General features: G+C 47.0%; 2 protein-coding genes across 2 annotated transcripts; both read left to right on the plus strand.

Annotated features, from left to right (window-relative positions):
* Positions 1–578: 578 nt before the first annotated feature.
* Positions 579–8095, plus strand: GPATCH3 (G-patch domain containing 3). The gene is made up of 7 exons (XM_084874989.1): positions 579–1035; positions 2302–2726; positions 4971–5145; positions 5719–5778; positions 6345–6466; positions 6587–6714; positions 7157–8095. The coding sequence occupies exons 1-7, from the start codon at positions 609–611 to the stop codon at positions 7371–7373; spliced, it is 1554 nt and encodes a 517-aa protein (XP_084731115.1). The 5' UTR covers positions 579–608; the 3' UTR covers positions 7374–8095.
* A 178-nt stretch (positions 8096–8273) lies between these two features.
* On the plus strand, positions 8274–18950 carry GPN2 (GPN-loop GTPase 2). The gene is made up of 5 exons (XM_084875089.1): positions 8274–8888; positions 9442–9598; positions 11722–11882; positions 13805–13935; positions 18577–18950. Exons 1-5 carry the CDS (start codon positions 8478–8480, stop codon positions 18647–18649), a joined length of 933 nt encoding a protein of 310 aa, XP_084731215.1. The 5' UTR covers positions 8274–8477; the 3' UTR covers positions 18650–18950.
* The last annotated feature ends 416 nt before the right edge of the window (positions 18951–19366 follow it).

Below are 19366 nucleotides of genomic sequence, written 5' to 3' on the forward strand. Positions count from 1 at the left end.
CCCGCAACCAAGGTACATGCCCTTGACCAGAATCGAACCCGGGACCTCAGTCCCCAAGCCGACGCTCTATCCATTGAGCCAAACCGGTTTCGGCAGGATTAAAATATTTTTTGCCAATCTGGTGGGTTTTATTGCCTTTCCTTGGTTAATGAGATTGAACATGTTTAAGTCTCTTCTGTGAAGTGACTTCCGCCCACTTTGCAACTGGATTATCTTTTCTTTCTTACTGATTTGTGTGGGTCCACTAATATGTCTTGGAAGATAAATGGATGAACTTTTAACGTCTCTAAAAGGAGATTAGGTTTGGAAGATCCCCAACAACTGAAAATCTTGAAAACTACGCGCCTCCCCCAGGCTTCTAATTTAATTCTCAAGAGTTTGTGAAAGTCACCCCACTTCTCAGGTGATTTTTCCCATCATCATCGGCTTCTCTCAGTAGAAGTACCCGAACAACTTATCCCGCAGCTTTCCAGTTCCAGGTTCCACATCTTCGTCCATATCCACAGCCTCGGCAGCCGGATCGGGGATCACGCAATTGTGACACAGATTCCTGCGTCACGTGGCGTTCTCGCGAGAATTGGTTCAAGTAGATCATGTGACAGTCCAAGATGGCGGTGCCCGGCGAGGCGGAAGAAGATGCGGCAGTTTACTTAATAGTGAGTGGCATCCCCTCCGAGTTGCGCTCGGCCCAGCTACGGAGCTACTTCAGCCAGTTCCGGGAACAGAGCGACTGTGGCTTCCTTTGTTTCCATTACCGCCATCGTCCTGAGCGGGCCCCTCCGCAGGCCACTCCCGCATCTGCCCTAACTCCTACCGGCCAGGGTCCTGCCCAGACTTCCGTCACCGATGGCCGCACTCGGGACTCTGCCCCGGCCCAGACCCGCACCTGCTGCTGCGTGGTCTCCGTACGAGGGGCCGCGCAAGCCCAGAAGTTTCTTCGCATGTACTCCGGCCGCCAGTGGTTAGATTCTCAGGGGACTTGGTTGCCCAGTCGTTGTTTCATCCGCAGACTTCGGCTACCTACTGAGGCAGCAGGTACGGTTGGGGAAGATAATAGACTGGGTCTGGAACGCAGGCACGTTTCTCTCTTTCTTTTTAAATATATTTTTATTGATTTCAGAGAGGAAGGAAGAGGAAACATCAATGACGAGAGAGAATCATTGATCGGCTCCCTCCTGCAAGCCCCACACCGGGGATCGAGCCCGTAACTGGCCATGTGCCCTGACCTTATTATGTCCCCTTCCAGACCCCTTTTTCTATCCAAGGGGTTGATTTTGCATTGACACAGAAGGGTAAAAAGGAAGTCAGGTTTCCAATCCTCTTATTATCTTTATCTCGCTCTCCTCCTGCTCCCACCCAGTCTTCTCTTGGCAAGATACAAATGAAGAGACAGTTTTTCTCAGGACAGCTTCCATTTTCATTGGAAATTACTTCGATGGGGAACAGGAAACAGTGCGGAGCCTTTTAATTCATTCAACAAACCTAGCTTATACTGTTAGGCCTAGTGTTACTCTAGCTGGTAGGCAAAGAATCGGACACGTTCTTGTGCAGAGTCCAGAGATTTGTAATAATTGTCACAAAGATGCCATTCTTGTTAATATTTACTGTGCACTTCCTGTGTGCTTACCATGCACTGTTCTAAGCCTTTCATTTTTTAAAATTGATTCCTCACAACAATACTATGAGGTAGGATCTATCGTTACTCGTTTTATAGGTGAGGAAATGGGGGTGCGGAAATGATGTTGCTTGCCTAAGGTTACAGAGCTAGTAAATGGCAGAATCACAGTACAAATCCAAGCATTTTACTTCAGAGCCTATGCTGTTTGTCACCGAGTGCTGTGAGAAGATAGAGGAGGAAGAACCCGATTTCCAATAGGGATCAGGCTTTTCTTGAGAAAGAGAACAAGTTTGTGGGGAAGAATGGTGTTCAAAAGTAAATGGTATTTGCAAAGACACAGGTAGAGATGTGAAAGCCCATGAGACTTTCAGGGCATGTTAAACTGTTTCATGTGGCTGGAGCACATGACAGGAAGGTGTGCAGGGGCTCACGGTTGGTGGTAGTTGAGAATCAAAAGATCAACAGGAACCAGATCAGGAAGAAACGTGTGCTCAGCAGAAGTGATGAGAAATAGCATGAAATTACTAGTTGGTTCTGGTCAGGGAATGGAGGAAGGGATTCTGGGAATTTGAAAGGGACCAACAACATTGGACTAAAAGATTTAAACCTTGACCGACTTCTGGCTCAAGCGTTCCTGGAGGCTTCTAGGTTTCAAGCGCCATTCTTTTCTCTGTTTTTCCAAGGTTTGGGCTCCTTTCCCTTCAAGACCCGGAAGGAACTGCAGAGTCGGAAGGCTACGAGTGAAGCCTTCACTCTCGCTGACCTGAGGCAACTGCCAGAGCTGAACCCACCAGTGCTAATGCCCAATGGGAATGTGGGGACGCCCCTGCAGGTCTTTTTGGAGTTGATCCGGGCCTGCCGCCTGCCCCCTCGGATCATCACCCAGCTGCAGCTCCAGTTCCCCAAGACAGGCTCCTCCCGACGCTACGGCAATGTACCATTCAGGTATGAGGACTCAGAGACTGTGGAGCAGGAAGAGCTTGTGTACACGGCTGAGGGTGAGGAAATACCCCAGGGAACCTGCCTGACAGACATACCAGCCAGCCCCTGTGGAGAGACCGAGGAAGAAGAGGAAAAGGAGGAGGAAGAAGAATCACACTCAGATGACGTGAGTACAGTGAGCCATCCTTCCTTGCTGGCAGCTTAGAGAGGCCAAGGCATTAAGAATACCATTCTCATCCATTGTGGCTCAGAAGTTGAGCATCAACCTATGAATCGGTAGGTCAAGGTTCAATTCCCAATCAGGGTGCATGCCTGGGTTGCAGGCTCCATTCCCATTAGGGGTTGTGCAATAGGCAGCTGATTGATGATTCTCTCTCATCATTAATGTTTCTGTCCCCCTTTCCTTCCTCTCTGAAATCAGTTTAAAAACTAATAATTCATCTAAGTCCCCAAAGTTCCAAGCAGAGTTGCTAACACATCTGGACCACATTCTTTTTTTTTTTTTTTTAAATATATTTTATTGATTTTACACAGAGAGGAATTGAGAGGGACAGAGAGTTAGAAACATCGATGAGAGAGAGTCATCGATCAGCTGCCTCTTGCACACTCCCTACTGGGGATATGCCTGCAACCAAGGTACATGCCCTTGACCGGAATCGAACCCGGTGGACCACATTCTTGTGTGGTACTGTCTTGACTTTTCTCCAGCACCTATTCTGCAACAGTGATTCCTGAGGTCTCTTGAAATTTAACTCAGGGGCCCCAAAATTTCAAACCATGAGTCATCTTATTCCATAAGTCCAGTCAAGCAATTGTAAACATAGCAACTATCATAGGATTCCCAAGATAGTCTAAGACCATTTCCTGCCTTCAAAAAGCCTTAAATCTCCCTGAAAAGAGAGCAGCAGCATCTGGAAAGGCTGTATGGGGTGGCAAGCTGGTTTTGAATCCTGGCTCTGCCACTCTCTTGGTTTATCTTGGGCAAATCACTTTACTCCTCTGAACCCAAGTTTCCTCATCTGTAGACTGGGGATAATGGTACTTATCTCACAGCATTGTTAGAGTGATTAAAGGAGCTAAGTTATGAGTAGGGCCTGACATCCAGTAGATAGTAGGTATTACTTCTTGTCCCTTCTTTCTTTGTGATAGCCTATATAATAAAAGGCTAATATGCAAATCAATGTAACAGTGGATGATATGATGCACACTAACCACCAGAGGGCAGATGTTCAACCCAGGAGCTGCCCTCTGGTGGTCAGTGCGCTCCCACAGGGGAAGCACCGCTCAGCCAGAACTGGGCTCACGGCTGATGAGTACAGCACTGTGGCAGGAGCCTCTCCCACACCCACAGCAGCGCTAAGGACCTCGTGGGGGATGTCCAACTGCTGGCTCAGGCCTGTGGACATCCCTGAGGGGTTCCTGACTGTGAGAGTGCACAGGCCAGGCTGAGCAACAGCCCCCCCAGGGTACAAATGTTGTACACCAGACCTCTAGTCATGTTTAAAGACCTAAACAGGGTGTACCGATTAAAACTGAGTTCAGAGACCAATGAGACTACTGTGGGCCTCAGTGTGGCCAGCTCCATGTAGGCTGTAAAACTTGAGGAATGAAGAGGATTTTACCAAGTAAAGAGAAGGTGGTGAGAGTGAAAAGCAGATATTTCAGGTAGGGGGAACAGTATGACCAAAAACACAGAAATAAGAGTGAATCAGGTTTGTCAGGGGAAAGAGCCATGTTGAGAAACAGATGGAGAAATGTGTTGGTCAAGACTTCAAGGGCCTGCCAAACCGGTTTGGCTCAGTGGATGGAGCGTTGGCCTGCGGACTGAAGGGTCCTGGGTTCGGTTCCAGTAGGGCATGTGCTTTGGTTGCAGGCACATCCCCAGTGGGGAGTGTGCAGGAGGTGGCTGATCAATGTTTCTCTCTCATCAATGTTTCTAACTCTCTGTCTCTCTCCCTTCCTCTCTTAAGAAATCAATAAAAAAATAATAATAATAGCCGGGACTGGTTTGGCTCAATGGATAGAGCGTCGGCTTGGGGACTGAAAGGTCCCGGGTTCGATTCCAGTCAAGGGCATGTACCTTGGTTGCGGGCATATCCCCAGTAGGGGATGTGCAAGAGGCAGCTGATCGATGACTCTCTCATCGATGTTTCTAACTATCTCTCTCCCTTCCTCTCTGTACAAAATCAATAAAATATATTTATAAAAATAAATAAATAAATAATAATAATAATAATAATAATTTTTTTTAAAAAAGACTTCAAGGGCCTAATATGTGTTGCATCTTGGAAAAATTTGGAGGAATGATGCTGAGGACTTATCTCATGGGCCTCCTGTACCTTGAGCTGCCCTCCTTGTGGGCATAAGGTCAGGAAGCTAAACAGGCAGGTCACCTCTCCTCTTTCTCCAGGACGATGACCGGTGTGAGGAGTGGGAACGGCACGAGGCGCTGCATGAGGATGTGACCGGGCAGGAGCGGACTGCTGAGCGGCTCTTTGAGGAGGAGATCGAGCTCAAGTGGGAGAAGGGCGGCTCTGGCCTGGTGTTCTACACAGATGCCCAGTTCTGGCAGGAGGAAGAAGGAGGTGATGCTGGCACCAGACTAGGACAGGAGTGTTTCCTGCTGCATTTGCTCTGGGCTTTATGTTCCACAGGGTGGAATCCCTGACAGTGCCCAATAAAAGGCTAGGAAAGTGGCTAACCTTGACTGTATATGAGACCAGTCATCCTTTTTTTTTTTTTTTTAAATATATTTTATTGATTTTTTACAGAGAGGAAGGGAGAGAGACAGAGAGCAAGAAACGTCGGTGAGAGAGAAACATCGACCAGCTGCCTCCACACCCCCTACCGGGGATGTGCCCGCAACCAATGTACATGCCTCTGACCGGAATCAAACCTGGACCCTTTAGTCCGCAGACCGACGCTCTCCCACTGAGCCAAACTGGTTTCGGTGAGACCAGTCATCCTTTTTAGGGGTGGAGGGATCAGTGGAGTGGAGAGAGAGTGCCCTCCCACAAATTCTGAATGACTCTCCCTGACGAGAGATTTAAAACTATCAAAAGCCCCAAGTTCTAGAACATGTGTCTAAGTCTAGATTTAACTCTCAACAGAACTGAGAGTCCTTAAGCTGACTCTGTTTGATGCTTTTATACCTACAGACTTTGATGAACAGACAGCCGATGACTGGGACGTGGACATGAGTGTGTACTACGACGGAGGTACTGGGCCAGGGGTTGCATTACTGGGAGGTGGAACTGGTGGTCTTGCAGTGACACTTTATCAGAGCTGCTTAGCAAAGGCTGAGACAGAACATCAGTTCCCTTGGGGCAGCTCACTGAGATGATTCCTCTCTTAAGAGATCTCTAGTTGAGTGCCTTAAGTGCTGGTTGTAGGCAAAGCCTTTTTCTTTCTTTGTGAGCAAGGAGAAGTAGGGATAGCCCTCAGGGAACTCTGCTTCTGGTAGGCAGACCCTGGAATTGTGGGCATTGGTAGCTCACACTCTGGTTAAGAATTTAGATTCTAGAGTCAAAAATGACCTGGGTAGGGAGAGGAGGGGAAGACCTGGCTCTAAATCTCTCTTTTTGTTGGCTCTATGATTTTTCTGCACCATAATTTTCTCATTTGTAAGATGGGAGAACCATGGTTCCTATTCTTTGTAAGCTATCAGTCTAATGAGGAAATTATAAGGTAATAAAATCATTATAAATATGAATATGTAAATTTTGTGAGGAGATCTTAGACACCTGATTTCCCCCCTTCTGCAAACTGGGCTCTGCTTCCTCAGATGGTGGAGACAAGGATGCCCGAGACTCTGTCCAAATGCGCCTGGAACGGAGACTCCGTGATGGCCAGGAGTACAGCTCTGTGACTGAGTGCCAGGTGGGCACCTTTGAGCGCCACACCAAGGTGAGGAGTATGCCCAATCCATTGACCTCTCTTTTCCTTCTCTACCCCATTCTTCCTCCCACCCCCAACCCCTACCCTCCATAAGAGCTCTATCTCTTGTCTTTTCCCTTCTCTTTGCAGGGCATTGGACGAAAGGTGATGGAGCGACAGGGTTGGGCTGAGGGCCAGGGACTGGGCAGCCGGTGCTCAGGTGTGCCTGAGGCCCTGGATAATGATGGCCAGCACCCCAGATGTAAGCGTGGACTGGGGTGAGTATGACAGGGATTTCCCTAGGGGTCCAAGCTAGTCTTTCAGCTGTACCCTGGTCCCCCCTTCTCTCTGGCTTTGGGGTAGTTGCTGGAACGTCCTAGAGAGTGAACTTCAAAGTAGAGTTAGAAGGAAAAAAATAGGTATGGATCTCCTGGTGGGGTCATTACTCCTAGTCTGAGGAGTTTGGACTTGATGATTGCTTTTGGGGGGTGACTAAGTCAGAGTGGTGACAGTTGTTCTAAACTTTGTACACTATTTAAAATGAAAGCATTGAGGCCCCTGGTTACTGGCATTGTCAATGAATGGATAAAGAAAAGTTCAGATTTAAAGGCTCTGTCTTGGGGACAAACCCCAGTAGCTATTTCTCTGTCCTTTCCCAACTCCCTTAACTGGGGTTTGAGAGAGCCGTCCTCTCACTGAGAGCCTTTTTTAATAATCCAGGTACCACGGAGAGAAGCTACAGCCATTTGGGCAACTGAAGAGGCCCCGTAGAACTGGTTTGGGACTCATCTCCACCATCTATGATGAACCCCTGCCCCAGGACCAAGGGGAGTTGCTGCTCCGACGCCAGCCACCCACCAGCATGAAGTTTCGGACAGATATGACCTTTGTGAAGGGTTCCAGCTCCGCCACTGACAGCTTCTCAGAGCCTGAGTGACAAGTTCAGGGACTTCCTTCGTTAGGATCACTCATAACTGCCCTGGCCTTTTCTCCACCGGAGCAGGAAGACGACGGAGCAGCAACTTGCCGCACTCCTTCAGGGTGCTTTGTTCGGAACTTGCCTTCTGGCTCTCTACCTCAGGGGCATTTTTCAAAAAGCCCCCTATTCTCTCCTTTGATATTAGGGCTTAATGACTGCTCCTAATCCTGGTCCGTTTGGGTTTGCCCCTGTCACCCCCCCCTGTACCATGAAAAGCTGGATTGATTGAGGTTATCAACACAACCTTGTTTGGGTGGTGTCACCTTGAAGAGCAGAAAGAATGAGAAAGGGACCTGGAAGAGAAGAGGATTTGTGGTGTTCGGAACTGACGGTATCGGGGCGGGCCTTCCACTGCCTGTCCCCCTGACGGGCTGGAACTAGACGGCAGAGAATCCGAGGGAGGTGGTCCGGAGCTGCGATCGAATGGTAGAATAAAGAAGTTTATGCCCTAACCGGTTTGGCTCAGTGGATAGAGCGTCGGCCTGCAGACTGAAAGGTCCCAGGTTCGATTCTGGTCAAGGGCATATACCCTGATTGTAGGCACATTCCCAGTGGCAGGTGTGCAGGAGGCAGCTGATAGGAGTTTCTCTCTCATGGATGCTTCTAACTCTATTCCTCTCCCTTCCTCTCTGTAAAAAAAAAAAAAAATCAATTAAAAAAATTATTTATTTTTTTAAAAAAAGTTTATGACCGGATTTCTTTCTCTTCTAATTTGGACCTAAAGTTTCCTTGCCCCACCCGAACCCATCTCCTCGCTGCTGGTGAAATGTGCGCGCCGCCAAGACCTTCGGCGCTAAGCTGTGTCGTCACCGTGAGGGCGGGACTTCCTTTCCGGGACCCTATCACTTCCGATGTCTTCCGGAAGTTGCTGGTTTGCTCAGTACCGGGCGGTTTACTCTGCGTTGCCGGGCTCCCACCGTAGGCAACTCCGGGGCACCGCCACCGCGCCACCCCCAAAGTGCACGTCGGGAACCCCTTCGCCCTCGGCTCCCGTCTCTGGCGCGGTCGCCCGCCTTGCTTCCCCGCCGAGCTTTCCCGTGCGCACGGGGCCGAGTGCCACCCATGGCGGGGGCCGCTCGGACCCCGGCTTTTGGACAGGCTGTGATCGGCCCGCCGGGTTCGGGGAAGACCACCTACTGCCTGGGCATGAGCGAGTTCCTGCGCGCAATGGGCCGGCGCGTGGCGGTGGTGAACTTGGACCCGGCCAACGAGGGGCTGCCGTACGAGTGCGCCGTGGACGTGAGCGAGCTGGTGGGTTTGGGCGACGTGATGGACGCGCTGCGGCTGGGGCCCAACGGCGGGCTGCTGTACTGCATGGAGTACCTGGAGGCCAATCTGGACTGGCTGCGTGCCAAGCTTGACCCCCTCCGCGGCCATTACTTCCTCTTCGACTGCCCAGGCCAAGTGGAGCTCTGCACGCACCATGGCTCCTTGCGCAGCATCTTCTCCCAGATGGCTCAGTGGGACCTCAGGGTGCGTCTTGGGTCGGGCAGGCCCATTTTGCAGATGAAGGAACTAAGACAGGGACCGGGCATGCCACACCCCCATGTCACACAGCGAGGCAAGGGTAGAGTTGCTTTGGAGTATAACTTTCGAAATCTGGCTCTGCCACTGACACTGTGTGATCCTGGGCAAGTCAGTTGATCTTTCTGAATCTCAGTTTTCTCATCTGTAAATGGATGTGTTAGCACCCAATTTGGGATTATTAGAAGGAAGGAAGGAGTTACGTGGAAAATAGCATGGCGACTGTTGTTGTGAGTTGGGGGCAAACGTAAGTGAAAGATTGGAGTCAGATGTAGTGGGAATTGAACCAGTTGCCCACTGGGAGGCCCAGCCCAAGGCATCTTCTAAGAAAAATGCCCATATCTCCTGGGAGAAGGAAATGAGTTGTGGCCATTAGAACGAAACCGAAGGAGAAGACTAATGGGGAAGACAGGCATCCCCAATCTGATGGGGGAGACATATAGGCCCTGATGTTCCCTGCCTCCCCAGGCCACTCTCATCCTGTCTCTCCCTCCCCTCCCAGCTGACTGCTGTCCACCTGGTAGATTCTCACTACTGCACAGACCCCGCCAAGTTCATTTCAGTCCTGTGCACCTCCCTGGCCACCATGCTGCATGTAGAGCTGCCCCACGTCAACCTCCTCTCCAAGATGGACCTCATTGAGCACTATGGGAAGCTAGGTAAGTGCTCCCGTTTGGGCCAGGCAAGGTGTAGGGCAGAGGCTGGGCTGGAGTGATGCAGAGATCTCAGCTGAAGGAAGCTTCCTTCAGGGACCTGGTGATCATGGCCACAGTCAGGTGCTGACCCCTCCCCAGTTATTTTGTTCCACTTATGTTCTGGAGTTTGGGGACAAGAAAACTATAGATGGTAATATGTATTATGAAGGAATTAAGATGAAATGATGGACAGTGAGTGGTGGGGAGTGAGCAGTGCCATCTGAGCTGAGACCTGAATGGTGAGGAGCTAGCTAAGGGAGAACTGTTCTAAGCAGAGGGACCAGTAGTGAGTAAAGGCCCTCAGGTAGCAAAGAGTTTTTTGTTTTGTTTTGTCTTGTTTTCAAGGAAGGTGGGGTAGGGTAGCTGAGATAGCGTTTAGGGGGCGGGTGGTAGGAAATGAGGTCAGAGAGGTTGGCAGGGGCCAAAACTTGTACTATTTAAACACAGAGGAAAGTCGTTGATGAATATTAAACAAGGGAATAGCATGAACTGAAAAGGTCATTCTGGCTGCTTTGGGAATGAATTGAAAGGGGGCAAGAATGAAAACACCCTTCCGTATTTTTGCAACAGCCCAAGCAGTGGTGGTGGGAATGGAGAAAATGAGATTCAAAACTTGCTCAAGAAATAGGACTTATTTGTGGATTGGACCTGGAGACAGAGAAATAAAGAATGTCAGCACTTCCTGGTCAGTCAGAGTCCTGGCCCATCTCTTTGGCAAGCCCACAAGCCCCATTTTACCTACGTGCAGATTTGTAGACACCCAAAGCTTCTCACTCCCTTCACAGCCTCCACCAGGTGGCTGCATGGTGGTCTTTAACCTTCCTAGTCCTGACTCTTGATAGGCGCCCTCACAAAAGGCTGATAAGCAAATCAGATGAGGCCATTGAGGCCCAAGACTTTACATGAATCACACAGCTACCCTGTTTCCCCGAAAATAAGACAGTGTCATATATTAATTTTTGCTCCCAAAGATGCGCTAGGTCTTATTTTCAGGAGATGTCTTATTTTTCCATGAAGAAGAATACGGTACACATTTATTGTTAAATGAAAATAAAGGAAATTTATTACGTGTATACGGTACTGTAGTACGGTAGTTATCAACACAAACCAGACAAACTGTGAATCTTACAGTATCAAGAATTTACTAATTTATTCAATGACAATCATGTCATCATCTTCTGGAACATTATCATAACAATCCAATTCCTGAATTTCCTGGTGAATTTCTTGTGACTCCATTTCTTTCAGAATCAGTGGACCAAATCTCTCATGTTTAGCCTAGGTGGCCTTATTTTCGGGGGGATACCTTATATTTCACTCAGAAGGAAACGTGCAAGTAGGTCTTATTTTCGGGGAAACATGGTAGTATGTTCGTTGAGGTGAAATCTAAACCCAAGTGTACCTGGCTCTAGTTTCTTAATTCTCATTGAGAAACCTACCTGTCAAGCAACCCAGGAAGTTTGCTGGAATGCTTAGGACATTCTTCCTTGTAGTGGTGTCAGTTTCTAATTAGAGCTGATTAGAGCGTGGAAGTCAGAGCACACCAGTGAGTTGATCAATCTCTGAGGGCCCGTTTCCTAGGCTCATCTGCCGAATAGCCCAATCACTTGAGTTTTCCAGGCTGAAATGGACAGTGCAAGCCCACTTTACTTCTTTTGGTAGGGAGTTTGTAGACATAGAACTGAGTCAGAAACCCCAGAGTCATCTAGTCTGGTTTGCTCATTTTACATTAAGAAGGAACTGGCCCAGAAAGGGAAAGAGATTTACCCAGATGCCACCCTGCTAAAGTCCTTACAGTGTGTGCTGGGTCCTGGGGGTACTACCTGACCGAGCTTCATGAGGGCAGCACCAAGTACTGTACTTGGTACATGTGCGGTATCATCATTTGCTACCACTAATCAAGCACTTCTTTGTACCAGGCATGAGGTTCATAGCATTTAATCCTCAGCAGCCCCATGAGGTGGGTATCTGTCCATAGAGAACCAGCCAGTGAGAGAATGAAGGCGGAGGAAGGAAGAAAAAATATGGTCTCTGTCCTTGGGGTTTTAGCCTGATGCCACCTGCTCCTGACTGGTTTCTCTTCGTAGCCTTCAACCTGGACTACTACACAGAGGTCCTGGACCTCTCCTACTTGCTTGACCACCTGGCTTCAGACCCTTTCTTCCGCCACTATCGTCAGCTCAATGAGAAGTTGGTGCAGCTCATTGAAGACTACAGCCTGGTCTCCTTCATTCCTCTCAACATCCAGGTACCATGGACTAAGAGGCCTATTCCCTTGGTATAGGCTCTGACAGTGCCTTGGACCTCGCCAAGCCAAGAGTACAGGAGGCTTTGAGGCTCGAACAGTGGTCTTTGTCCTGGGTCATGCTATCATTCGGTCCCCTCAGTTTTGGTAGCAGGGGCTCTGGTGGGCAGGATTCCACTAAAGAGGATTCCAAACTTTGGCCCTGTCTATTTTGTGTCCACAAATGTTCCCTAAAAGTCACCAGCAAGGGACTTGATCAAGGTCAGGGATATGGCTATCCGGCTCCTTCAAGATGAGCAACTGCTTATTGACTTCTCAAAGTGTCTCTCACCTTCACCCTGCAAAGATAACCTGGGAGCCGAAACTGGTTTGGCTCAGTGGATAGAGCGTCAGCCTGGGGACTGAAAGGTCTCAGGTTCGATTCCAGTCAAGGGCATGTACATTGGTTGTGGGCCCATCCCCGGTGGGGGGTGTGCGGGAGGCAGCTGGTCGATGATTCTCTCTCATGGATGTTTTTAGCTCTCTATCCCTCTCCCTTCCTCTCTGTAAAAAAAATCAATAAAATATGTTTAAAAAAAAAGATGGGAGACACCCTTTGCATGTTTGAGCAAACTTGTCTCTTTCCTTTCCTTTTTAATGCCACACTCTTCTCTAAAAATGAGATTAAACCTATGATATTAATCTTAACTACCACTTACTGCAGGTTTTCTTTCTTTCTTTCTTTCTTTCTTTCTTTCTTTCTTTCTTTTTTAATATATTTTTATTGATTTCAGAGAGGAAAGGAGAGAAACATCAATGATGAGAGAGAATCATTGACCGGCTGCCTCTTGCACACCTCACACTGGGGATTGAACCAGCAACCCAGGCTTATGCCCTTGACCAGAATCGAACCCAGGACCCTTCAATCCACAGGCTGATGCTCTATCCACTGAGCCAAACGGGCTAGGGCAGTTTGGTTTTTTAAAATACTTTTATTTATTTTCTTTTATTTATTTGTTATTGATTTCAGAGAGAGGAAAAGAGAGAGACAGAGAGAGAAACATCAATGATGAGAGAGAATAACTATCAGCTGCCTCCTGCATGTCCCCCCTGGGATCAAGCGGCAACCTGGGCATGTGCTCTTGACTGGAATCGAATCCAGGACCTTCAGTCTGCAGGCCGGCACTCTATCCACTTAGCCACACCGGCTAGGGCCACGTTTTTTAAATTAGGCATTGTGGTAAGGACATAATACCTTGTTGTTATTAATCCTCACCCAAGGACATTTTTTCCATTGATTTTTAGAGAGAGTGTATGGGAGGGAGGGGGAGACAGAGAGAAACATTAGTATAAGAGAGACATATCAATTATTTGCCTCTCACACAGCTTTCAACCGGGGCCAGGGATCAAACCTGGTATGTGCTCTTGACCCAAAATCGAACCTGTGACTCCAGAGCAAGGGCTGACTCTTAACAACTGAGAAACACTGGCCAGGGCTTTTATGCATTATTTTGATCTTTCCTTCCTATCATGTGATGTATGAATTGTTCTTATTACTTTTATGTGGATAAATAAATAGGCTGCATGCATATTTATTTGGTGCTTACTGCTAGCTAAGTACTGAGCCAGGCACTGGAAATACCTTGACCTTGGAGATCAGTGGAGTAGGGGAGGCAGATGAGTTAGTAACTTACTAGGTAGGATCAGAGCTGCAATAGGAATAAATCCAGGGAACTATGGCTGTGCATAGAGGAGCTTACCTGTTCTAAATGAGGTGGGGTGGTGGTCAGAAAAATGGAATGTAGCCCGGCCTCTGGGAACATGCAGAACTACTTCAGGCCAACGAAGCTGCATATACAGAGACTTAATGAGGCAAGATTGAGGTGGGGGTTGCGGCCTGCAAGCAGTTTGCTTCACTCAGAGCTGTTTCTCTCTTCCCTGCCCAGGACAAGGAGAGTGTCCAGCGGGTTCTGCAGGCTGTGGATAAAGCCAACGGCTACTGCTTCGGGGTCCAAGAGCAGCGAAGCCTGGAGGCCATGATGTCTGCTGCAATGGGAGCTGACTTCCACTTCTCCTCGTATCCTTGCTCTCTAGCCTCTTAGCCAAGCCAGTGGGGGTGGTGTATGGGGCTCACAAATAGCTACATAGCTACTTATACTTTTGTAGATGACTGATTGATTTTTTTATTTTTTTTTTTTGCTGTTCCTAATGTGTCCTTTATTATTATGCCTCGGCATCATAAACAGTCCCAGTTCTCAGCAACTGATCTCCTCTGACCCCCCACCATGTACAGACAGCTTTGCAGACCTTGCCTCCAGCTCATACACTGCAGGTGAGGAACCGTGTTTTGAAAATTAAATAACTACAAGCAGGTTATAGTGCGTAGTCACGTTCTAGGCCAATATCTCACCTGACAAAGATCAACTTAGATCTTTACTGAGCCCATTTGCCTTTTTACCTCTAAGATAACATATCTATGAGATGTCTAGGTAACTTGTAACTTCTCTTTTTCTGGAGCCCCTGGGGCACAACCAAATGTAGTAGGCGCCAGGACAGATGCCTCAAATTCCTTCTTTATCATGTTAATTGTTCCTGCATTCACCTAAGTATATGGATGACTGATTGATTTTGACCAATTTCCCTGCCCCCCCCCCCCCCTCCGGTGACTGTCTTTCATGTTAAAAGGCTGCTTCAGGGTTGGTTGTACCTTAGGACAAAGGAAGATAGTGATCAGAAGGAGCAAAAATACAGAGACCTAGGAATGAAAGGGCATTGGTCACTTGAAAGAACAGTAAGGGGTTCAGTTTGCCCGGTGTCTTGAGGGTGAAGGGGAAAGGAGGAGGTGCAGGCTGGCGATGGGGGTGCTTGAGTGCCCTTCTAAGGCATGTGGACTTCGGCTCACGGGTGAGCAGTAGGACCAGCGAAGTGGTGTTGCTCAGGCCATGAACAAATGCACATTTTTGAAAAGCCCCTCCAAGTGTGGAGATGCATTTGAGGGATGTGATTGGAGGCAGGAGAGTGTTACAGTTTCTAGAAGAGAAGAGATGAAATGTTAGTAGTGAGAATAGAAAGAACTGTGTGGCCGAAACTGGTTTGGCTCAGTGGATAGAGCGTCAGCCTGCGGACTGAAGGGTCCCGGGTTCGATTCCGGTCAAGAGCATGTACCTTGGTTGCGGGCACATACCCAGTAGGGAGTGTGCAAGAGGCAGCTGATCGATGATTCTCATTGATGTTTCTAACTCTCTATCCCTCTTCCTCTCTGTAAAAAGTCAATAAAATATATTAAAAGAAAGAAAGAAAGAACTGTGTGAATTGGGAAAATATTAAGGTGATAGATAGGTAGAGGTAGAGCAGAATTTGGACTCCTGGTTTCAGTCTTAGATGGTATGGGTGGTTGTGCTAGTCGCTGAGGTAAGAAAAGAAAGGAAAGTTTGTCAGTTTGTGATGGAGATGAAGGGATGGGAGCTAGCAGATGTGCTATGTGTGAGGGGGATCTGGGACAATTGGAGCTGTCTGGGAGGCAGCTAGACCTTAAAACTGGGCCGGTGGTGGTAGAGCTAAGGTCCTGTGTAGGTGTCTTTCATGTCACAGAGGCCACAAGTACATGTGAGGTAGGACAGGCTTTCTAGGCTGGTTTCAGAGATTTGGCATCTACATGGGATGCTGGAGACAAGGCAGGGTTGGGGAGGTGCACTCCAGAGTCCTTGAGTAGGGAGGAAAATAGTTCCAGCCAACACTTACTGATCTGTGTCAGGCCCTTTCACATGTGGGAAACAAAGTTCACAGGGAAGTAGACTAGTTACAGATGATGGCACTAGAGTGTGCCATAAGTACCTGAAGAAGGGATGAGGACCTGCCTCACACAACATGCTGTTAATGGCAAATTAAACTGTACGTACTCAGCAAAAAAAGGGGAAGGGCACTTTAATAGGGCTGTGATATTTTACACACTGTACATTACTTTATGCAGTCATATTCTACTCATAAAACCATGTATACCAAGCATGTCAAACTCAAAGGCTAACACGAGCCACATAAACATGGTTTAAGTTTATATGGCCACAAAAAAACAAAAAAAAAGCTTCAATCTTCATAGAAACATAGGTTTATTTCAATAGAGACATGCTGAATACAAATGGCTGAAAGAAGAAATTGTTAACACAAAATAATAGAACATTTTAATAAAAATTAATATTTTTCTTGAACATTAACTTACCAGACACTGAATAACTGCACAAATTAATAAATGTAATGCAAATAAAACTATTTTTCTTGTTTTCCGAAAGCGAAATATTTCCTGTTGGTACACCAAACAAGTCAGTACAGGACTAATGACGTGGCAGTCGGCTGCTAAAATATTCGCTGCTAGTATTAGTGGAGAGAAATGGTGCGTCTGCACTTAAGGCACATAAGGGAAATGAATGCAACACAATTATAGTAATCAGTCATTAGTGAATGTTGTAGTTTGTTAATAATTATGTATAACAGGATATTATAAAAATTAAATTAGAAATTTGTATTAAAACGTTTCTTACATATTGTTATGTTGGCTGGGCCACAAAAATATTCATTGTGAACCTCATGCGGCCCAAGGGCCACAAGTTTGACATGCTTGGTGTATACTGTATTTAATAAGTGATTTAAGGAATTTTAAGGTTTTTTTGTTATTGTTCTGATTCCCTGAATTGCTTTGGTTTTTAATTTTTCAGTTACAGTTTACTTTCAATATTATTTTGTATTGGTTTGAGGTATACAGCCTAGTGATTAATCATATACTTTACCAAGGAATTTTAAGGGTATTTCTCACCATATACATTTATGCTGATTTTAGATTCTATTTCCCCCCCCCCCCAATCTTCTTAAGGTTCAACTTTATTCTGTGTATTAGGCAATTAGGGATTGGTATAAACATGGGAAAGTCAGCTTTGCTGAGGAGTGAGTCAGTAAAGAAAGCTTCAGAGTGGTAGTGACATTTGATTTGCATCATCTCAAAGTGAGGGTTAGCCTGGCTGATTAAGAGGAAAAGGAAATTCAAGGCAAAGAGAACAATGTATACAAAGGCTTAGGAATTTAAGACTGAGACATGTCTGGAGGGGGTTTGCAAGTAGAATGGTGACTTGTGGGCAGGACAGGACTTCTGGCTGGGGAGCAGTGATAGTGCCAGGAGATAGGCAGGTGAACGCAGGGTTCATGTGCCCTGCTCAGGAATGTACGCTTCAGGCCAGAGATAAGACAGGTTTGATGTTATTCCAAGTCAAGCAGATGATCCTCAGGACTGACTTGCACAGGAACAAGGCATTACCTCCTGAGGAAAAGTGAAGGGAAGAGTGCACAGGTTGAGTCAGTTTGTGTCGAGTTGAGATGGATCCATGAGGTGGTAAAGAAAGGTCTAACCCAGGGGTCAGCAAACTCATTAGTCAACAGAGCCAAATATCAACAGTACAATGATTGAAATTTCTTTTGAGAGCCAAATTTTTTAAACTTAAACTTCTTCTAACGCCACTTCTTCAAAATAGACTCACCCAGGCCATGGTATTTTGTGTAAGAGCCACACTCAAGGGGCCAAAGAGCTGCATATGGCTCGCGAGCCAAAGTTTGTCGACCACGGGTCTAACCTGAACATCGTTTGGGGGGCTACATACTCCATTTGCAGGATATTACTTAATCTTTATTCAATCCCCTTTTATAGATGAAGCAGTTGGAGCTCTAAGAGTGATGACCCCAATGTCCCTCACTCAGCATGTGTTAGAAGAACCATTCAAATCTCCGTCTCCCTGGTTGTAGAGTCTCAGTTGCTGACACTGGAGTCATCTATAATAGTAGAGCAGCCATGGTGGCCAACATGGTCAACCCCTATCTCCCACTCAGACCCCAGACCCTGACTCAGGCCAGCCAATCTTACAGGGTTCAATCAGCAGTGTCATGGTCTTTGTCCTTGTGAATCTGGTTTATGTCCTTACTGCTGTCCCAGAGTGGTAGAAGGCACCCTATGGCCCAAGCAGAAATTTTTTGTTTTCTTTGAGCTCACTTGTGTTCTCTCCTTTGGCAGAAGAGAAGTCACAAACATTTCTTAAGTACCTACTGTGTGCCAGGTGCCATGCTAGGCACTCTAATCATTACCTCATTTGATCCTTATAACAACTCTTGTTTTACAGATGTTGTAAATGGTAAGTCAGGATTTAAATCCCCATGGTTTGGCACTAAGCATTTGTCATAACAGAGTTGAAGGGTTATCATTCTGGTCTTTTTTTTTTTTTTTTTTTTTTTTTAATGTATTTTATTGATTTTTCACAGAGAGGAAGAGAGAGGGACAAAGAATCAGAAACATCGATAAGAGAGAAACATCTATCAGCTGCCTCCTGCACACCCCCCACTGGGGATGTGCCCGCAACCAAGGTACATGCCCTTGACCGGAATCGAACTCGGGACCCTTCAGTCCGCAAGCTGAAGCTCTATCCACTGAGCCAACCTGGTTTCGGCAGCATTCTGGTCTTTTGATCCTCAGCAATTTGAGGAAGAGGAGCATTTGAATCTCATTGCTTTGATAGGTTTCTCAGACACTATTGTCCCTGTTGCCTGAAGCTATAATTATGAGGCAGGGGAAAGGATGGAATTTCTCTGCCAGACATGGTTGGAAGACATTAGTAGCGGTCAGATCCCACTCAGACCAGTTTCCCATCTTTGCCCATGCTATCATCCTTGACGTGCCCTCTCTCAGCACCCTGGGAATCCAGGAGAAGTACCTGGCACCCTCAGACCAGTCAGTGGAGCAAGAAGCCATGGACCTGTAACAACAGGCTGCGCTCTGGAGAACAAGTCATGTAACCCAGTGCTGGGGAAAGCTGTAACCCCAGTGAACAGTGGACAGCTCAGCAGGCTGCAGATCCAAGAACAGTCCTCCCAGCCAGAGGGAAGGCTGACGAAGAGACACCCAGCCCTGCAAAGGACTTCTGACCAAAGTCAGACGAGGTGCAAGCAGAGCACCCACCACACCCTCGGTGCGCATGAGCTCTGGGCACTGCCTCCAGGAATCCAGCACTGACTCCACTCAGACTATTGTGGAATGTGAATACAAAAGTTTATTTTCTCCTACATGCTGTGACTTTACCTTTCTTCAACCATCCAGGGAGCTGGGGTAGAATGAGTGAATGTCACTTTCCCTCAGAAGAGTTCTATTTCTTCATCCAGGGCAGTATTTCCCCAAAGAACAGGATAATACGGAGCTTTAACACTTATTCTCCAATGGTGCACTCCAGTTTTAACTGATCCTGAAGCTTGAGGTTTACAGGGGATACTTCTTATCTAGATCTTCATGTTTTATTTTCACTGTATTCATTTGGCAGGTTGTATTCTATTTTTGGCACGTGCTAGCTAGTTTTCATTTATAGTAGGGATTAAAGGTTTACTTTAAAATGAAATTATTTATACAAAATGCATTGTTTAAAGAAAACTATTAAGTATATAATATGGCATGAGGGGCATGGCAAAAATTAAGGTGGTGTAAAGTT

This window comes from Pipistrellus hanaki (genome assembly GCF_964339955.1).
Source record: "Pipistrellus hanaki genome assembly, chromosome: 2".
NCBI lineage: Eukaryota > Metazoa > Chordata > Mammalia > Chiroptera > Vespertilionidae > Pipistrellus > Pipistrellus hanaki.

What these genes read in the sequence shown, in the direction of transcription:
- GPATCH3 (XM_084874989.1), top strand. Translation starts at nt 609, where the DNA reads ATGGCGGTGCCCGGCGAGGCGGAAGAAGATGCGGCAGTTTACTTAATA. An exon ending in AAGAATCACACTCAGATGAC is followed by an intron (nt 2,727 to 4,970) that starts GTGAGTACAGTG and finishes CTCTTTCTCCAG; the next exon opens with GACGATGACCGGTGTGAGGA. An exon ending in GAGTGTGTACTACGACGGAG is followed by an intron (nt 5,779 to 6,344) that starts GTACTGGGCCAG and finishes CTGCTTCCTCAG; the next exon opens with ATGGTGGAGACAAGGATGCC.
- GPN2 (XM_084875089.1), top strand. Translation starts at nt 8,478, where the DNA reads ATGGCGGGGGCCGCTCGGACCCCGGCTTTTGGACAGGCTGTGATCGGC. An exon ending in TGGCTCAGTGGGACCTCAGG is followed by an intron (nt 8,889 to 9,441) that starts GTGCGTCTTGGG and finishes CTCCCCTCCCAG; the next exon opens with CTGACTGCTGTCCACCTGGT. An exon ending in TGAGCACTATGGGAAGCTAG is followed by an intron (nt 9,599 to 11,721) that starts GTAAGTGCTCCC and finishes TTCTCTTCGTAG; the next exon opens with CCTTCAACCTGGACTACTAC.